General features: G+C 47.0%; 1 protein-coding gene across 1 annotated transcript in view; it reads left to right on the plus strand.

The window, feature by feature from the left end:
• Window positions 1-18,588, plus strand: part of PKD1L1 (polycystin 1 like 1, transient receptor potential channel interacting) — a 2,330,280-nt gene that overhangs the window by 1,889,622 nt on the left and 422,070 nt on the right. Inside the window, exons 46-47 of the mRNA XM_069613333.1 lie at window positions 16,730-16,905; window positions 16,997-17,231. Of these exons, the coding sequence (XP_069469434.1) occupies window positions 16,730-16,905; window positions 16,997-17,231 (411 nt within the window). The remainder of the gene's footprint in view (window positions 1-16,729; window positions 16,906-16,996; window positions 17,232-18,588) is intronic.

Genomic DNA, 18,588 nt, shown 5'->3' on the forward strand with positions numbered 1-18,588 from the left:
GACCAGTGGGGCCCAGGTGACTGCTTTCCCCTGAAATATCACTTGAGGTAGCTCCACAGGAGGATGATAACTCCGAAGCATCTGCGCAAACAGGATTGGTTGACTGTGTACCTAATGAGCACATGTGTACTCCTATGGTCCTAAATCCGCATGTACACCCTTTTCACATTTATAATATAAAGTAACTTGTATAAACATTTGTAGTTTAATTCGCAGCTTTATCCCTCTGTAACCCTCTATATCAATGTGCCAGTTCCCCAATATGCATCAGTAACTCTGAACGTCTCAATGCAGAATGTTCCTATTTTATGAGAAGTGGTCCTTTAAGCCCCTTGTCCTGACCTATGCTCTTTAAATACTTCCAATAAAATGAAAATGCCATGCCATTACTTTTCTTTCTTCAGTGGGGGTTCAGCATGATTGGAGCTAGCAGAGAATGGCTTTTGGGGTGAGCCAATGCAGTGTTTGTTTTTTAATCCTATAACCAAGGATGGCTGCACTGTCTTCTGGAAGGCAATTATCCAAGCAAGGTGAGCCGGAAAGGAGGTAAAATTATTTGGACCATACTGCAGATAGAGATTAAATAATTGTGTTTGTAAACATCTACATCAATGGCAGTGAGCCAGCCACCTTTTACGTCCATCACTTTCATTGAGGCCCCAATAACAAGAGACTGGCTACTCTTATATATGTGGGAAAGCGGAGACCTTTCTTCCCGACATAGATTTTCCACATCAGCTTTTTGACCAATTTCTCTCATGACAGTGTTAGGGAGAATTCTCTCTTTAGGCTGCATTTCCTAACCTAGTGAGTCCCCCAGCAGCTTTGCTGGATTTCTGGAGTTTGTTTTTTTCTCCTGCCAAGAGTGAGACTCTCTTTCTCCCACTCTTGGACACGATTTATGTGTCCAAGAGTGGGACACCACTCTTGGACGCCGGCTCACCACTTAGCATGTTTGATTGACAGCTAGGCTGAGTGAATGGGGGTATGCTGCATAAAGGCAGGGCTTTGGGGACTGGAACTTTAGAAGTCGCCACAGGACCTGAGAATCCGACGAGGGAGAAGCTGAGCCGACCGACCACGACGACACCACCTGTGGAGCCCTGCGGAACCGACTCACCACTTCCCGACGACAGAGAAGATCTACCGGCTAGAGAGGCTTTTTCCCCTGACTGGTGGGCACAACCAGTTTTCTTTCTTCGCACCCCAGACCGGTTTGTGGTCGAACTGCCCATGCCAAGCACCCCGGCAGCCGGATAGCCACTCACCACTGAACCGCGAATCAACGGACCGCTCCTTGTACCTGAGAAACTCCGCGGCTGGTTTCTTCCCTGGCAGTGCAACGGACTCCTGTCTTCCTCCCCGACGAGATCTTCTCTTCCCCCGGACGAAGCACCGACTTGCATCCGCTGCCAGGAACAACTGCCCCCGTTGGAGTATTCTCACCACTTTAAGGTACTGTGTCCACCAGGCCTCCCTTTCTAAAGATTGCTACAAGGTAATAATAACCCCTTAACCTTCTGGACTGGGCTGGCCGCCTTGACCCTCTAACTGGTCCCTTTCTTTGGTCCAACTCCTTGACAAGACTTTTGTGACAAGACTTTTGTGCACTGCAACCGTGTGACCCTGGACACCTTTTCGTTTGATCCTCTTAAAGTGGATCCGGCCTATTGAACTATAACTTCACGGTTTTACTTTGCCTCCCTCTCTTGTTATGTTCTCGTAAAAGTGTTGGGATCTGTTTCAACTTATTCTCTGCTTTTCTCTCCCTTTTAAAAAACGAATTATTAGAGTGCCATCTACGTTAAGTGCTCACCGCTGTCTGAAAATAAGTGGGGCTTTACTTAAGACTTGTCTAATATACTTTTAAGGGAGTTTATATCTTTTAGTGAGTGTGTTTTTGAATTGCTTACTATTAGTGCCTGTGTGTTTTTTGTAACGCTCACCTGACTCCCACGGAGGCGCTGGTCTAGTCTGGGTTGCTGTGGCCTCTTCGAGTGTGATGCGCAGAACTCGGAACACCGACTGAACAGGACCCTCAAATCCTGCTTGTCTGGCCCGTAGGAATATCCTTCTGCAGATGAGAAAGGGGATTAACAGTCTGCAGAATAGCTCCCCCCTTTCCCCCTTCGTTCTTCTCTAACTTCCTCCGAAATCCCCGGTTGAAGCGCACCTTATGGTTTGAAAGGATGAACTCTCCATCCTGCTTCTGGTACAGGGGCACGTGTTTGTCCAGTTACTTCACTGGTTTTCAGAATGGCGCTGGCAAAATCCACTTGACTTTTCCGAGCGGAACGCCGTAAGTATGAAGATTACACAAGTTCAAGTGTAGAGCTTCCTTTTCTGTTGCCTTCCTAACCTGTGATCTGTCCTTTATTTCAGGTGCAGAATGAAGGCGATGCGTTGAGGGATTGAATTGCCGATGGTAAACTCAGGTGAGTTAGCGATGGGGGCGATCCCTCTTAATGTCTTTATATTCCTCCAGTAATGTCTTTTGTCCTTTCCCCATAGGGGCCGGGGTGCGGTACCTGCCAACGAAGTGGCGCCGACCCGAAATGAGGAATGGTCCACCAACAGAAGACCGGTAAGTGTTATGGCGGAAAATTAGGCTTTCCTCATATGTTCCTTCTGCTCACCTTTTGTCTCTTCTTCTCTCCCCCAGGCGCAGAGATGTGGCGACCGGTGCAGACATTCGCGGTGGAGCCAGAAGAAATCCCGAGGACAGGTGAGTGAAGTGCAGCGCTGCAGCGAGCAACGCGGTACTTTGAAATGAAAGTCTTTTCTCAGGAACGCTGGCGTGAAGGTTCCGGATGCAGGTAAGAAGTTTGATAAAATTCTTGGTTCTCACCTTTCTCTTCTCTTCTTTCCTTACAGGTGTTCCAGGATCGAGGCGGGCGTGGCTGGAGACCAGATGCAGGAGCAGACACGGTGAGCGTTCAGCTGCTTGGATGCAGAACAACGCGAAGCGTGAGCTACTGTCTGGGCGTGGCTTAAATAGCCCCCAAAGTAGTTCCAGGTAAGTATCCTTCCCTGGCCACGCCCGAGTGGCAAAATAGTCCCAATGAAAAAATAGTCCCTTTCAGGTCTCAGGGAGGCCTGAATCTTGCAGCATGGTCTGCATCAGGTAAGTGCACAAAACACTTTCCTTTATGAGCCTGGCGCCTATGGCGCCAGGACTGATGTCCAACATGAGCCTGGCGCCAACGGCGCCGGGGCAGAGTCCAAAGAGCCCCTATAAGGGGCCGCTGGGCTTTAACCCGGGGGCATGATGCCTGCTCCCGGGGGTGCTGGGCCTGGCCTGGTGCTCCGGGGGTAGGCATCATGACATTTTTCTAGATGTGGTTTTAAATAAATAATTATCTCTTTTACACCAAGCCCTGGTCAGTGTTTACTTGTTCTATTGTGTTCTCTTGACCTATTGTGAATACTCTGTATACTGCCTAACTCTTCTTGGGGGAAGTCTGACTGCTCAGCCATAGCTACTAAGTGAATCTGTGTGGTGCAGACTGCTACCAAGTGGGTTTACTGCCAAACACCTGTAGTCTTAAATCTTTTGCAGTGGTCCCAGAGGGAACTGCACAGGTTTCTGCCTAACAGACAGTTTTCCAAATGTACATATTGCTGTGACCTGCAAGAGGTCCCCATCCTTCTGCGTCTGTGTGTAGGTCCATCTGTTGTGCCTCCCAGATAACGGAAGGAGTGGGATCCCACAGGTTTGCCTTGCCATGAAGATGGGGTATTGCAACCCGAAGGTACCGCAGGGTCCTACTTAGATAAACCCATGGCATATAAGGGCAGCTGTCTCTTCAATCATAGCTCCGAAACCTCAGCCAGCCATACATAGGGAGACTGATCCTCACAGACCATCTGGGAACAGTAACATTCAGCCCCCTCCACTTCCTAGTTCTTTCCATTTTGAATAAAATGAGGCAGCATTCTATTATGGAGGTGCCAAACTTGTGAACATCTGGGTTCGAATGACTGCATCCCTCACAGTTGGAAGGAAATGCATCAGACTGACGGAGCATGTCAGATGCTTGTGTTAGAAAGAATTTCAAAGATGACTGTAATGCTGCGACTTGCTGTTATGGACATAGACGGCATAGGTAAGGAGGATCTCACATTAAGTGGCAGACAATGGTAATCTGGGAGATTAACCCATTCAAAAGTCTAGACCAGCTAAAAGCCCTAAAATGTTCGCTCTAGGCAATATCAAATGCTCAGCTAAGGCTACTCGTCCAAGAAAAACTAAAGAATGCAGAAAGGAGAGGAGGAGGAGTGGGCAGTCCATCCGCCCCTGGACACAGGGGGATTGCACTAGATGGAAAAAGGCAGTGCTTGCCTTGATCAACCTGCAGCTATTATCCCCCCAGGGATTAGGCCAGAGTACCTACTGGCTGGATCAACTGAACCACAGGTGGACCTTAGGGGGGTCGACGACTAGGAATCCTGTGCAGCGTAAGCCTAGGTGACCTTTAGAAAGTTGGTACAACAGATGTGCTGCCTGACAAAGACTCTGAATCAGGGGGAAGAGAGAGCCTATTCAAACCAAGTTCTGGGACAGGCCAAATAGAAGTGAAGCTGTGGAACCCTAAGGTCTGGAGAACAGCTCCATCAGAAGTGAAACTCTGAAACCCAATGTCTGACAGAGACCTGCCAAAGTGAAACTAGAAATCCCAAGGTCGTGGAGAAATCTGAGGGACAGGGAGCATGTGGTAAAGCATCCTACCAGGAGGAGAAGAGGTCGAGGGACAGCCTTCAACCATGGAATATGATGCAAGGAACCACAGAACATGATCCTTGGAAGAGCTCTTCAGTGAACTGGTGAAAGCGGGAAGACTTCAAATAGCCCAGACTACGAGTATACATTGAAAGAGCCTTCTCAGAAAGAGAGTGTGTTCTGTTTTGGTTTTGATAGTTTTAGGGATGACATATATAGATTAGTATTTTTGAACTCTTGCATTGGTAAAATCTTGGAACATTTTGTATAAATGTTTAGGGTAGCAAGGAGGCTGAGGGCGTTTAATATTAGGTTTGAAGACTTTCCATTGGCCTCATTGTTTTAACATTTTCTTTTTAACATAAGGGGTCCCAAAAAAGGGAAAGGACTTCTAAGAGTAGGACCTGGAACCTTTTTTTTATCAATCAATCAATATTTTATTCAGCATTAAAAAACCATCCAGTACAAAGCAGTAAAAAAATGCATATGTAAAATATCCTTATAAAGTTACAATAAATATTGAATTAAAAATACAATAAAAAGGGGATTCCGAATTATATATAGAAAAACAAAGGAGAGCATGCTTGCACCCCCAGAAACACACAAGCGAAACAGTAGTGTATATTTTCACCAAGAACCTGGCAATTAATACAGCACACTGCTTCCAGTGTCAATAGATACCAGAGCTTTCTTTTTTTAAACATTTTTTAGGCAGAGTCCCCCCTCAAACCCCTGTTTTTTATCCTTTAAAATCCACCGGAACTAAAATTAACCATTTAACCCACTAAAACTGTCATGACCACTGCTTCCAAGGAGTCAGGACCAACCCAACACCCTTGGAAGCAGGCTCATAACATATACCATCGGCGCCAGCCAGTCCCAATGGGGACCTTTTGGACCCTGTCCTGGCACCGGTGGTGCCAGGCTCATAAAATGGACCAGTCCCGGCACAGGAAGCGCCGGGCTCATAACAAGTGTGAAAGTGCTTGGGTGGACCTACCTGCAGCAGACCATGCTGCTTACTTACCAGCAGAATGATGTTTCATTCTCTTCTGGCAGGGACTACTTTTTCTTCTGGGTGGGGCAGGCACCACTCCCTGGATCATTGATGCTGGAATCCTTCTGGAAGCAGGAACTCTTTTTTTCCTGGGCGAGGCTGAGGAAGGAGACACCTAAGCACTCCTGTGGGCTATTTAAACCACACCCGATTGGTGCAACGTGCTTCGCGTTATTCTGCATCTGCAGCAGGACGCTCACTGCGTCAGCTCCAGGGAATCTTCAGCTCCGGATCCTGTGAATAAGAAAATTACCTGCTGGAACCAATCTGCAGTCTTCAGCAACTCCTGCAAAAACAAAAGGCACAGGTTAGGCAAAGGCAAGGTTGGCGCTTCAACTTACCCGATCCATCGGCAGCATCCAAGGCGTTTTTTCTGCATTTCTCGTCCGGCATCGGGCCTGCAAAGACAAAGAACATTGGTTACTAACGCTTAGTTGCAAAACGACTTACCTGCATTACGCTCGCCTCAACTCTGCTCGCGCCGCATTTCATCACCTGTAAAGACAAAAAGAGACATTAAGGTGCATTCTACAGCCCTAGAGCAGCCTTTCTTCTTACGTGCCATCCTATTCTCCATCTTCTTGCTTTATTCCTTGCCACGAACCGGGAGGGCATCTTCTTTGGCATCGGCAGCAACTGAAAAGGAAAAAGACATAGACATTATAAGAGAGCAATCTAAAAAGAACTTTAATACTTACAAGTCACGCTCGTGCAGCAAACGGCGGCATCGCTCTCAAATCACCCTCTGCAATCAAGAGGCTGAACTCGAATCCAGTGAAGTAACTGGACCCAGCGCCCCTGCACAAGACGCAGGATGGAGAGCCCGGCATTCACCTATTTAAGGTGAGCGCGACTACAACCCAGTACCACGGGGAGAGAGGGAGAGAGGGGCTTGGAACTTCTCCCAGCCTTCCAGCCACTAATACCTAGATTTTCTACTTGCAGACACCTCACCCTTCGGGTCAAATTTTCAGTGAAGAAGGGGCCTAATCCGGGAGCCAAACGAATCCTACGCCTAACGCTGAAGACGGTTTTACCGCCCAGTCAAGACCCGCGCCTCCGAGGGAATCAGGTGAGCGTTACAGAACGCGAAGCCTTACCACATATTTCCCGCCCAGGCGCAATGGAAACTTCAGACACAGACCAATTGGCCCAGTTACTTGGGGAGTTGAGGGCAGAAGTACACGCAGCACGCCAGGAAACGAATGCCTTAAGGAGGGAGTTAGTGGTCTCTAAGGAACGAACAGACGACTTGGCTAGACAATTGCTGCAAGCCCAAGCGGGACAAACTCCTCTGCCTACTCCTAGTGGGGGTCATGCTTCAACGACTTCTACCAATCCGGTGCACATTAACCTACCAGGAAATGTACCTTTGGCTCCGCCCGAGCGCTTTTCAGGTGATCCGAAAAGATTTGCTGTGTTCATCAATCAGTGTCGCTTGCATTTTTTATGCAGACCCGCCGCTTTCCCAACGGACCAGGCTAAGGTGGCCTTCGTGCTCTCATATCTTAGTGGCAGCGCCGCAGATTGGTCTATTCCTTTAGTGACTCGAAATGACCCTGTTCTTCATAACTTCCAAGATTTCCAAGCTAGTATGGAAAAATTGTTTGCAAGACACTCGCAGGGACAGGCCCTGGACAATGAACTTCTTTCACTACGACAGGGCAATCAAGATCTTCTGGCCTACATTGCATCGTTCAACAGATTAGTGGTTGAAACCGGATGGCCTGAGGACAAGAGAATCACCCTTTTCTACAGAGGCCTGCGTGGAGAACTTAAAGATGTTCTGGCTCAGGTGGTGAATCCTCCACAAGACTGTTCCGAATACATCGACCTGGTGGTTCAATTGGATCATAGAATACAGAATCGGAAGGCCGATCGTTCCAGATTTGAAACTCGAGTTTTTTCTAGACCACAGAGTTCAGCTAAAGGAAATGATACCGTGGAACCCATGCAGATTGGGGTTGTGAAAGGACCTCTAACCCAAAAGGAAAGGGAAAGAAGAAGGCAATTGCAATTGTGCCTTTATTGCGGAAACTCTGGACACTTTCTTCGAGATTGCCCAGTGAAACCAAGGAAGAAGATAGTAGGAGCTTCTGATAAAGGTGCCGAAGGTTCTGAGTCGGAAAACGACCTCGCCCGACAAGTGTAGAGGTCCGCTTGCCGAGCGTTAAAACCAGTTCTTTGACCTCGCATTTCATCATGCCCATGGTCCTCGTGAGTCCAGAACAACCCAATTGTATGCATGCCCTTAAAGCATACATTGATAGTGGCGCAATCGGCAATTACGTGGACTGTGAATTGGCCGCCAGGATGAATCTATCTCTTTGTCCTAAGACGGTGAAAGACGTCATCACCACCGTGGATGGTACGGAAATAGCTTCCGGACCAGTAACTCACACCACCATGGAAGTGACATTGATAAGCCAAGATGGACATCAAGAGAAGATCGTGTTTGACGTGATCAAGGCTCCGCAGTTTCAAGTTATCCTGGGAATCCCTTGGTTGGAGAAGCACAATCCTCAAATTGATTGGCGAGCAAGGACAATCCGGTTTCCAGAATGCGCTCCTACCTGTTATCCTCAGCCCCTTACTAAGCTGGCAGCAACTACTTTTGAGAATCCTCAACTGCCTCCAGAATACCGGGAATTTCAAGATGTCTTTCAGAAAGATCAAGCTAATTCTCTGCCTCCTCACAGATCCTACGACTGCCAGATAGACTTGATTCCGGGATCCACTCCTCCGTGCAGTCGAATTTATGCCCTCACAGAACCTGAAAATCTTCACCTGAGGCAGTATTTGGACCAGTACCTGGCTAATGGATTTATCCGTCCTTCGAAGTCCCCAGCCTCCTCAGCTCTGTTCTTCGTTCCAAAAAAAGAGGGAGACCTAAGAACATGTATAGATTATCGTGCCCTAAACCAGATTACGATTAAGAACAGGTATCCGTTACCATTGATCCCTGAACTTCTTGACCAAGTTAAAAGTGCCTGTATCTACACAAAGCTGGACCTCAGAGGAGCTTACCATTTGGTGCGAATAAAAGAGGGCGATGAATGGAAGACGGCCTTTCGTACTAAATATGGACTGTTCGAGTACCAAGTAATGCCCTTTGGATTATGCAACGCACCGGCTGCCTTTAAGTATTTTATGAATGACGTCCTCAGAGAGCTCATTGACGTGTGTGTAGTTGTCTATATAGATGACATTCTGGTCTACTCGTCCTCTGAGGCGGAACATCGAAAACATGTCACAGCAGTACTGGAGAGGCTCCGTAAACACAGACTTTTTGCAAAGCTGGAGAAATGCGTTTTTCATGTCACTGAGGTCGAATTTTTAGGATTTATTTTGTCACCTAATGGAGTCCACATGGACTCAAGGAAAGTGGACGCTATCATTAAGTGGCCCTCACCAACGTCTGTGAAAGGTGTTCAAAGCATGTTGGGCTTCGCCAACTTTTATCGTAGGTTCATTCCAGATTTCTCTCGAGTAGTCCAACCCATTACAGCCCTCCTTAGAAAAAATAAACGTTTCCAGTGGTCGACAGAGGCTGAACAAGCTTTTCAAGAACTAAAAACAAAATTCACCTCGGCTCCGGTTTTAAAACATCCTCGTCCGGAACTCCCCTATATCGTTGAGACCGATGCTTCCAGTCTCGCAATGGGAGCAGTGCTTTCGCAAAGAGACCCAGAGACAAACCAGTTACACCCAGTGGCATTTTGGTCCCGCAAATTTTCGGCTCCCGAAATCAACTATACCATTACAGATAAGGAACATTTGGCTATTAAGTCCGCCTTTAAAGCCTGGCGGCATTATCTCCTGGGAGCCCGACACACAGTCACCGTCATTACGGATCATCGTAATTTACAGTACCGTAAATCAGCCAAAGCTCAATCCTCTAGACAACTTCGCTGGGCACTATTTTTCGCCGAATTCGACTTTGTGATAACTTACCGACCTGGCAACAAGAATGGTAAAGCTGATGCCCTCTCCCGAATTGGAGTAGATGAACTCACGACCAATCCTGAACCCGTGCCCATAATTCCGGAACAGAGAATCCTGGGTTTGGTTAATTGAAGACATTGAAGTTACAGTTAAAAAACTTCTGACTCCAGCAGAGGTGCAAGACTGGCAACTCAAGGGAAAAGACTTCACTACGGATAAGAACTTACTATACTTTCGAGGAAGGTTATATCTACCTGGTACCGATTTACAAAAAAAGGTGATCTCATGTTACCATGACTCCTTAATGGAAGGACATCCAGGTATTGCCAAAACATCAGAAAAGATAAAAAGGCATTTTTGGTGGCCGTCTTGGAGAAAGGACATTAAGGATTTCATAAATTCCTGTGGTGTGTGCGCCCAAAGCAAAAGCCAGAAGGAGAAACCAGCAGGCCTCTTACAACCCCTAGACATTCCTCCACACCCGTGGCATACTCTCTCCATGGACTTCATCACGGATTTACCACCATGCTCCGGATTTAATACAATTTTAGTAATTGTAGACCTATTCTCGAAAATGGCTCATTTTATCCCATTAAAAGGGTTACCCACAGCTTCAATTCTGGCCCGAGAGTTCCTCGAAAACATCGTTCGGTTGCACGGCTTTCCTTCAGTTTTAATCTCAGACAGAGGAAGTCAATTTATTTCCCACTTCTGGCGGAGTTGTCGCCTAGCCCAAATTGATGTAAGACTTTCAACCAGCCATCATCCCCAGACCGACGGGCAGACCGAGAGGACCAACCAAACCCTGGAACAATATTTGCGCTGCATGTTACAACAATCGGAGAGTACTTGGAAAGACATTCTCTGGATTGCGGAGTACGCTTATAATAATTCAGTCCATGCTGGAACCGGAAAGACTCCTTTTTTTCTTTTATATGGAATCCACCCCCGCACCTCAAATCTTGATCCACCTCAGACTCTTGGGACCCCAGCTGTAAATCATCTGCATTCTACAATCACTCAAGCCTTTAAAGAGGCCACGTCTCACCTTAAGCGAGCCAAGGAACAATACAAGAAGTGTGCAGACCTACGTCGAAAGGAGGCCCCTCAATATCTTGTGGTAGATCAAGTCTGGCTATCAACCAAACATTTACCTATTAAAGGACCGCGTACTTTCAATCCACGATACCTGGGACCTTACCCAATCACTGCCATAATAAATCCAGTGGCAGTTAAATTGGGTCTACCTGCCCATATGAAAATACATCCAGTTTTTCACGTTTCTCTACTGAAGCCCATGCAACCTGGAACCCGTTTGACGAAATCTCCACACCCTATTCTTGTGGACGGAGAACTGGAATTCAAAATACAAGACATCCTAGACTCCAAGATTTCCAAATCAAAACTATACTATCTGATTGAATGGAAAGGTTATGGCCCTCAGGAAAGATCTTGGGAACCGTCGGAACATGTTCATGCACCCCGTCTGGTTAAGAAGTTTCATCGAACTTTTCCTGATAAACCGAAACCCCCGGGGAAGACGAATTTGGGAGGGGCCTTGAGGGGGGGTGCTGTCATGACCACTGCTTCCAAGGAGTCAGGACCAACCCAACACCCTTGGAAGCAGGCTCATAACATATACCATCGGCGCCAGCCAGTCCCAATGGGGACCTTTTGGACCCTGTCCTGGCACCGGTGGTGCCAGGCTCATAAAATGGACCAGTCCCGGCACAGGAAGCGCCGGGCTCATAACAAGTGTGAAAGTGCTTGGGAGGCACCACTCCCTGGATCATTGATGCTGGAATCCTTCTGGAAGCAGGAACTCTTTTTTCCTGGGCGAGGCTGAGGAAGGAGACACCTAAGCACTCCTGTGGGCTATTTAAACCACACCCGATTGGTGCAACGTGCTTCGCGTTATTCTGCATCTGCTGCAGGACGCTCACCGTGTCAGCTCCAGGGAATCTTCAGCTCCGGATCCTGTGAATAAGAAAATTACCTGCTGGAACCAATCTGCAGTCTTCAGCAACTCCTGCAAAAACAAAAGGCACAGGTTAGGCAAAAGCAAGGTTGGCGCTTCAACTTACCCGATCCATCGGCAGCATCCAAGGCGTTTTTTCTGCATTTCTCGTCCGGCATCGGGCCTGCAAAGACAAAGAACATTGGTTACTAACGCTTAGTTGCAAAACGACTTACCTGCATTACGCTCGCCTCAACTCTGCTCGCGCCGCATTCCATCACCTGTAAAGACAAAAAGAGACATTAAGGTGCATTCTACAGCCCTAGAGCAGCCTTTCTTCTTACGTGCCATCCTATTCTCCATCTTCTTGCTTTATTCCTTGCCACGAACCGGGAGGGCATCTTCTTTGGCATCGGCAGCAACTGAAAAGGAAAAAGACATAGACATTATAAGAGAGCAATCTAAAAAGAACTTTAATACTTACAAGTCACGCTCGTGCAGCAAACGGCGGCATCGCTCTCAAATCACCCTCTGCAATCAAGAGGTTGAACTCGAATCCAGTGAAGTAACTGGACCCAGCGCCCCTGCACAAGACGCAGGATGGAGAGCCCGGCATTCACCTATTTAAGGTGAGCGCGACTACAACCCAGTACCACGGGGAGAGAGGGGCTTGGAACTTCTCCCAGCCTTCCAGCCACTAATACCTAGATTTTCTACTTGCAGACACCTCACCCTTCGGGTCAAATTTTCAGTGAAGAAGGGGCCTAATCCGGGAGCCAAACGAATCCTACGCCTAACGCTGAAGACGGTTTCACCGCCCAGTCAAGACCCGCGCCTCTGAGGGAATCAGGTGAGCGTTACAAAAACATGCAAAATGTAATAGAATGGCATTAGAGGCAATGACTAGATACCCTTAAGCACCACCACCTTCAACCGTGACTCCGAGTTCCTTGTTACACAGATAAAGTGAGAAGTTACTTTGGTCGAAGTAGGGGGTTCTCTACAAGTTGTTTAACATCTTGAGGAGAATTCCCTTCCATCACCCGCCCCACACATTGAGGGGGCCCACTCCCAGACCCCATGGAGCCCTTTGACTTACTACTCTTCAAGAAATCCTTTTTCCGGTCTTGATGCACTCTAGTAAGGGCCATACCTTTATTTACCTCCATCCTTAGCTTAGATAGAGAATTCTGTGATCCCCTATTATACTGTTTCAGAGGGACTTTTTGTTGTTGTTGGGCTGAACACATTTCGTTAGGTTGTGGACCTTTAACCGGGGGAAGCACTTCTATAAGGCTGCTGCACAAAATTGCCTCAGCCTCCTCAGTACCCATCCCTAAAACAGATACTGAGGGCAAAAGATCCTCTTTTGGAACCAATACCTGGGTCTCTTGCACAATATGCACAGGGGAATGTACCTTTCCACATGGACAATAGGTACCAACTTGGGTCCTCACAGCTCACCTGCTGACTATGAAACCTCTTCGAGGCAATGATATTACCCTCCAGGAAACTAACTTTCCCTGAAACTTCTTTGAGGGTCTGTATAACCTCCCAGAGTTAAAAAAATCAAGGGAGTCATACCCCTAGCTATAGAATCTAGAAGCCATGCCAAGATTGGAAAGGGCAATTCATCAACCACTGTTGTTGTCCCCCATGCTCCTGACTAGGCCTCCTCCTGAGGGAGTGCGCACCTCTTTAAAGACTGGGTATCAACAACTTCTAGAAGTCCCTCCCCTCCCTGAATATTCAGGGAGTACCCCCAGGCCCCCACACATACATCTCATTGGGACAGGTGAACAAGAGGCATCCAATCTATTTGGATTCATATATAGTCCTGCTGAAATAACATGATTTGGGGATTCGGGAGGAACCCACTGGTTTGTCATAAAATCCAAAGAAACTCTAACATGCTTCCCCAACTCATGCGAAATGGCAGGTGCCGATAAAGACACATCAGAGACCAAGTCCTGGCCCACCTCCCCAGACACAATGTCATTTATGTTTTCCTCAATTCTAGATAAGGCTTGGATAAGGTTTCCCGTTGTTACCATGAGCGAATTCCCAGGTTAATGGGGTAAAACGTCCACTTGTACCTCCCCTAAGGTCTGCAGGACCAGAACTGACCAAAGACCCTGCGACCGCTCCATCAAAAAAGGCTGGAGGAGATGTTGCAGAACGCACGCTTGATTAAGAGAAGAAGTCGTTGGTCGGGAGACAAAATTCCCCCCTTCAGGTCTCACAGGGACCGTTTCCATATTAGGCACAGAAGGTGGAGGATCAGCCACGGACGCCATACTTCTTAAATAGCCACCATTGTTTGAAGCATGTATGAAGCTCCTCCTGGCCCAAACTTAGATCTTTCTGTTGACAGAACCATAATTGTACTTAGATTTCAGGCTGAGGGGGGCCTGAGTGGAGCTTGGCCTCTGAGAGGTCTTCTTGCAGCAAGCTAAGAATTGTGCATTAGCAACAGATCAAGGGGCAGAATACCCCGCAGTCTCTGTGATACCAGAAGTCCGAGCAAATAATGTTTCTTGGGTAAGGTACCAGACTATGAAACCAACCTGAAGAGTAAGCTCAAAAGTTAAAGTCTTTAAAAAAAAACTTGTTTTCCCAGCGGGGCATACAGCAGGTCCGTAGGGCAAGCCACAATCCGACAAGTTCACATGAATTAGCCAAAATGACACAGCAGGTGGGCAGACCTCTGACAACCTGCCCTTACTTGCCGAGAACCGCAAGCCTTTACACAGCACCCCTCCTCTTTCCCCTTTTCCAACCCCAGCCGTGCAGCAAGGGGTTCAAAGGCCTTAAGACCCACAGTCACCCCAACCCACATGCTAGGTTTTGGCAAAGAAAAGAAAACAAGGAAAAGCCGATGGTGGTTTCACCAGTAGTCTGCAGTGGGCAGGAACAAGGTTTGCAGCGTGAATAAAACTACCTTTTGCATTACTGAGGCATACTCCGTCTTTCAAGAACCAAATTCACCGGTATGTTGCTGCCACAGAGGCACCTCCTACGCCTCCAGTGACCACACCAATCACTTCTGCCCATTTCTTGTCAGTGCCACGCTCCGTGCCAGAGTGAAGTTAATATAGTGATGCAAGTAAGGTCCAGGTACAAGCTCTTCCTCCAGCAGCAAAAGGTGAAAAAAGACTCCACCACAGCAACCACTTCAGTCTGGCGTGGACGTGAAGTGGGCAGAAGCTAATATAGTGATGCAGGTAAGGTCTAGGTACAAGCTCCTCCTCCAGCAGCAGAAGGTGAAAAAAAGACTCCACCACAGCAACCACTTTTGCCCACTTCACATTTGCTTCTTCTCTCAATCAGTCCACCGACCTCCGGTTTGGTGTTTCATCTTCTGCGACTAGTTTGTTCTCTTCTCCAGTTTTCTCTCCACTACTTCTTCAACTCTGCGCCGACACCCTGTCGGCCGACAAAACTTTCTAATACATTCGTCTTAGCAACACCTTCCTCCATCTTCAGATATTGAGATTGAGTTCTTTCTCCCTTCTCTGGAAATCGAGCTCCCAGTCCTTCCTTGTTCTGTTTAAGTAGCAGGGGCGGCCCCAGTGTAACATCAGCCCAATTGACAGCAACTGCTGGAGCCTTCGTCGTGCTAGATTGTAGGGTTCTCAAGCTCTTTGTTGTACCTTTATCTATATAGATACAAGGGGGATGTCCCATCCTAAATATTTAAGTGTTTTACTATCAAATTGGTAAAACAGACTTATGTTTTTGTCATGAGGGGTACACCAAGGAGTAATTCCAGTGTAACATGCACATTATTTACAGCCGCCTTAAACAATCAAATACACTGGTTTTCGTCATATTGACCAATATTTATTGGTGGTCGTGTTCTGTTTATAATCTCAACACAGAGTATTATTGGTGATATAATCAGCAAGAACTCAATGGTATCAAGTGCTAATTGTGAGCAAAACATTCACCTCCAGTGACTTGTGTAGTACTTTAGTTACAGTAGGTATCATTCACATTACAGCAAGCTATGTGCATGTATAGTTGCAAAAGCCGGACACAAAAAAGGTATCTATGACATCAGGGTGGTTTGATATTTTACACTAACACATGGTTTCAGACGTGACCTTATGTGTAGAAGGTTCAGGTTTTAACTTTAGCCTGTTGGTTTGGGGTTTATAGGGCGGGTGTCTCCCAATCCTGACCTTAGCCCCAGGAGAGGAGTCCCTCTCCATGAGATCCTCATGCATGTTACCACCCCTAGGGGGACTATAGGTTAGCAGCCCTCACATCCCTAGCCTCATGGAAAGGAGGCGCCTTCTCGCTCATAACACCACACCCCCTATGAGTGCGTCACTGATGGCTCTCCCCTGATTGGTTCTCTCCAACAAGTCCCTTCTGTGGGTTGGTTTGTTTGCTTTACTGTGGTCTTCCTTGCGACTTGGGCCCAGTTTGGGTTGGAAGCAGAGTTAACCATGGTTAAAAAGACTAGAGGATTTTCATACACTTTAACCCCTACATATAACCCCCATAACGTTGTTACTGTCTGAGAGGGAGGGAAAGTACTTTAGTCCCTCTCTGGGTTTTTCCTTTCCCCTACAGGGGAGTCGCCTTCAGAAGGATCCCACTTACCATGTACCCTAGAAGGAGTTAAACATAGCAGGCCACCTCCCCAGTTCCAAAGGGGGTAGCGCCCTATTCATCACAGAAGCCAGGGTATCCTAAACACTCATTGTCAAAACTGATCTGTGTGAGATAACTTCTCAGCTGCAAGCAACGGGTACAATTAAGCATTTGGTGCTTTCTTAATATTAGTAATATGAAAGCAGCTTTTATGTGTGAAATATATTTAATGTATATGAAACCCACTTAACTAAGCAAGACATATTATGCATGAGATGTCATTCTTAAAATGGTAAAATGTCACCAAACAATCTTTTCCAGCCAGTGCTAAATACAGTGTTAGTTCTTTTTGCTCAGTCATGTTACACAATTGACTCATACCCTGTGGTGTAATATGCACTGTACAATCTCATAGAAATTGTTCTTATAGATGTACTTCTTCTTTCAGTTTCCTGTGCAGTTTATGAATCTTATCCCAGATTGCAATCCACCATACAGCCCATCTAATCGGGCACCTGAGGAAATGCATTCTGTATTGAATCCTGAAAATGACTTTTATCATCAGTGTGGACAAACTCAGTGCTATGAAGGCAGGGGATCAGTGGTGAAACTTGGCAGATCAAGGTGAGCAGCAACATGCCAGACATCATGAAAGGGTGGACATTCAAATGATCATATCTGTTCTAAGTAGTGTGTTGTTTTCCTCCCTTGTTAGGAGCGAGGCCTATTCCATGTTACATGACCTACGAAAGACCTCATGGATCAATAGAAGGACAAGGGCAGTGGTGGTGGAATTTGCCCTATACAACCCTCCCACTAGCCTATTTACGTCTGTGTCACTGTTGGCTGAACTTCCACCATCAGGTGGTGTCGTTACATCCTCCTTCATTGAGTCGGTCAGAATCTACCAGAACAGCTGTGTCCTGGACTACCTCATAATGGTTTCTGAGGTGAGTGGCTGCACCCTAACTATGTTGTCTTATGTCATTCAGCTGCGTTACTATGCTAGGGGCAATGGGAGATGGCTGAGTCAACAAATGATTCAAAAAGCAACTCTTAGTCCACTTGTTCCTACTGTCAGGTGCATGCTTTTTTGTTCTTGCGCTGTACCCCCATTCTCTGAAGTAACCTTCACGTGATCCAAGTGTCATGGTTATTGAACATGGGAGCATAACACTTTAAAAGTCTACAAATTCCATTAATCTGAAATTAGATTTGCAGAAACCTACAGCACATCGCCAAATAATCCAACGGGAGACTGGCAGAAAAGGCAGAGACAGCTGTGCAGAACTGGGTCGGGAATTGAGCTCTGTATCCTTGTCCCAAAAGTGTGGCCCCAGAGCACCCAAGCTGCAGGGTTTTTATATAGTTTTACAGAAAAGTCGCTATGATACATTTAGTATGTTGCATTAACAATGGAATTCCTAACAGTAAATCCTTGGGGCATGGCATTTCAGGACCACCCAAGCTCGAAGACATTGACCACCTCCTCCCTGGGTGCTTTTCTTCGCACCAAATGGTACCAAAACTGAGGACTCAATAGTCACATAGTTGTTTTTCTGGTTTGAATGTGGCTAAACCTGTATTCATGATCTAATGTGGGGTTTGCAGAAAGGCATACCTCTCCCTCATAAAGTCGCTTACTTTTGCCTTGCACAACATTCTGGGCACCTGTATGCCTACCAACCAATTGATGTTTGCTCTGTGCCACTAGATGACTGCTGTTCCATAATGTACAAGGCTCATTTATGTCTACGGACTGTGATGAATCCAGGGAATAAGTCTCCTCTTCCCAACGAGGAGCCACCCCCTTTGGGACTAGGGAGGTGAACCTGCTAAGCTTAACACCCCCTAGGGGAAAGGGCAAGCAGGATACTGGAGTGTGATCCACCTCACCTCATCCCACCCCTCCCAGGAGAGGGCAGGCAATCCCTAAACAGGGAATTGTGTTATCCTCCCTTGTCTCAAGCGCCTAATAGTTTTGTTGGTTATATCGGAGTTAAACTGGATAATAACTTACAACTTCTTACACAAATGCCTGGTATGGTTTATGACCCTTTTCAGGCACCATGCTCCCCTCAGAAGGGAGAGCAGGAGATAGGCCCACCCCATCTGATTGTATGGAGGTTAAAGACCCAATCAGCGTTGGAGCAGAAGAGGAAGGTGCCCACTGAGCTACAGAGAAGGAGGAGGGACCTCCTGGGAGGTGAGACAGGAAGAAGCAAGCACATGCCTGGCGGATCCAGCTGCTGCCGATCATGCAGAATGCTCAGTGTCCCTGTCTTGATGCAAATCGGAGAAGCCCGG

This window comes from Ambystoma mexicanum, chromosome 5p (genome assembly GCF_040938575.1).
Source record: "Ambystoma mexicanum isolate Mex_15411 chromosome 5p, UKY_AmexF1_1, whole genome shotgun sequence".
In the NCBI taxonomy this organism is placed as follows: domain Eukaryota; kingdom Metazoa; phylum Chordata; class Amphibia; order Caudata; family Ambystomatidae; genus Ambystoma; species Ambystoma mexicanum.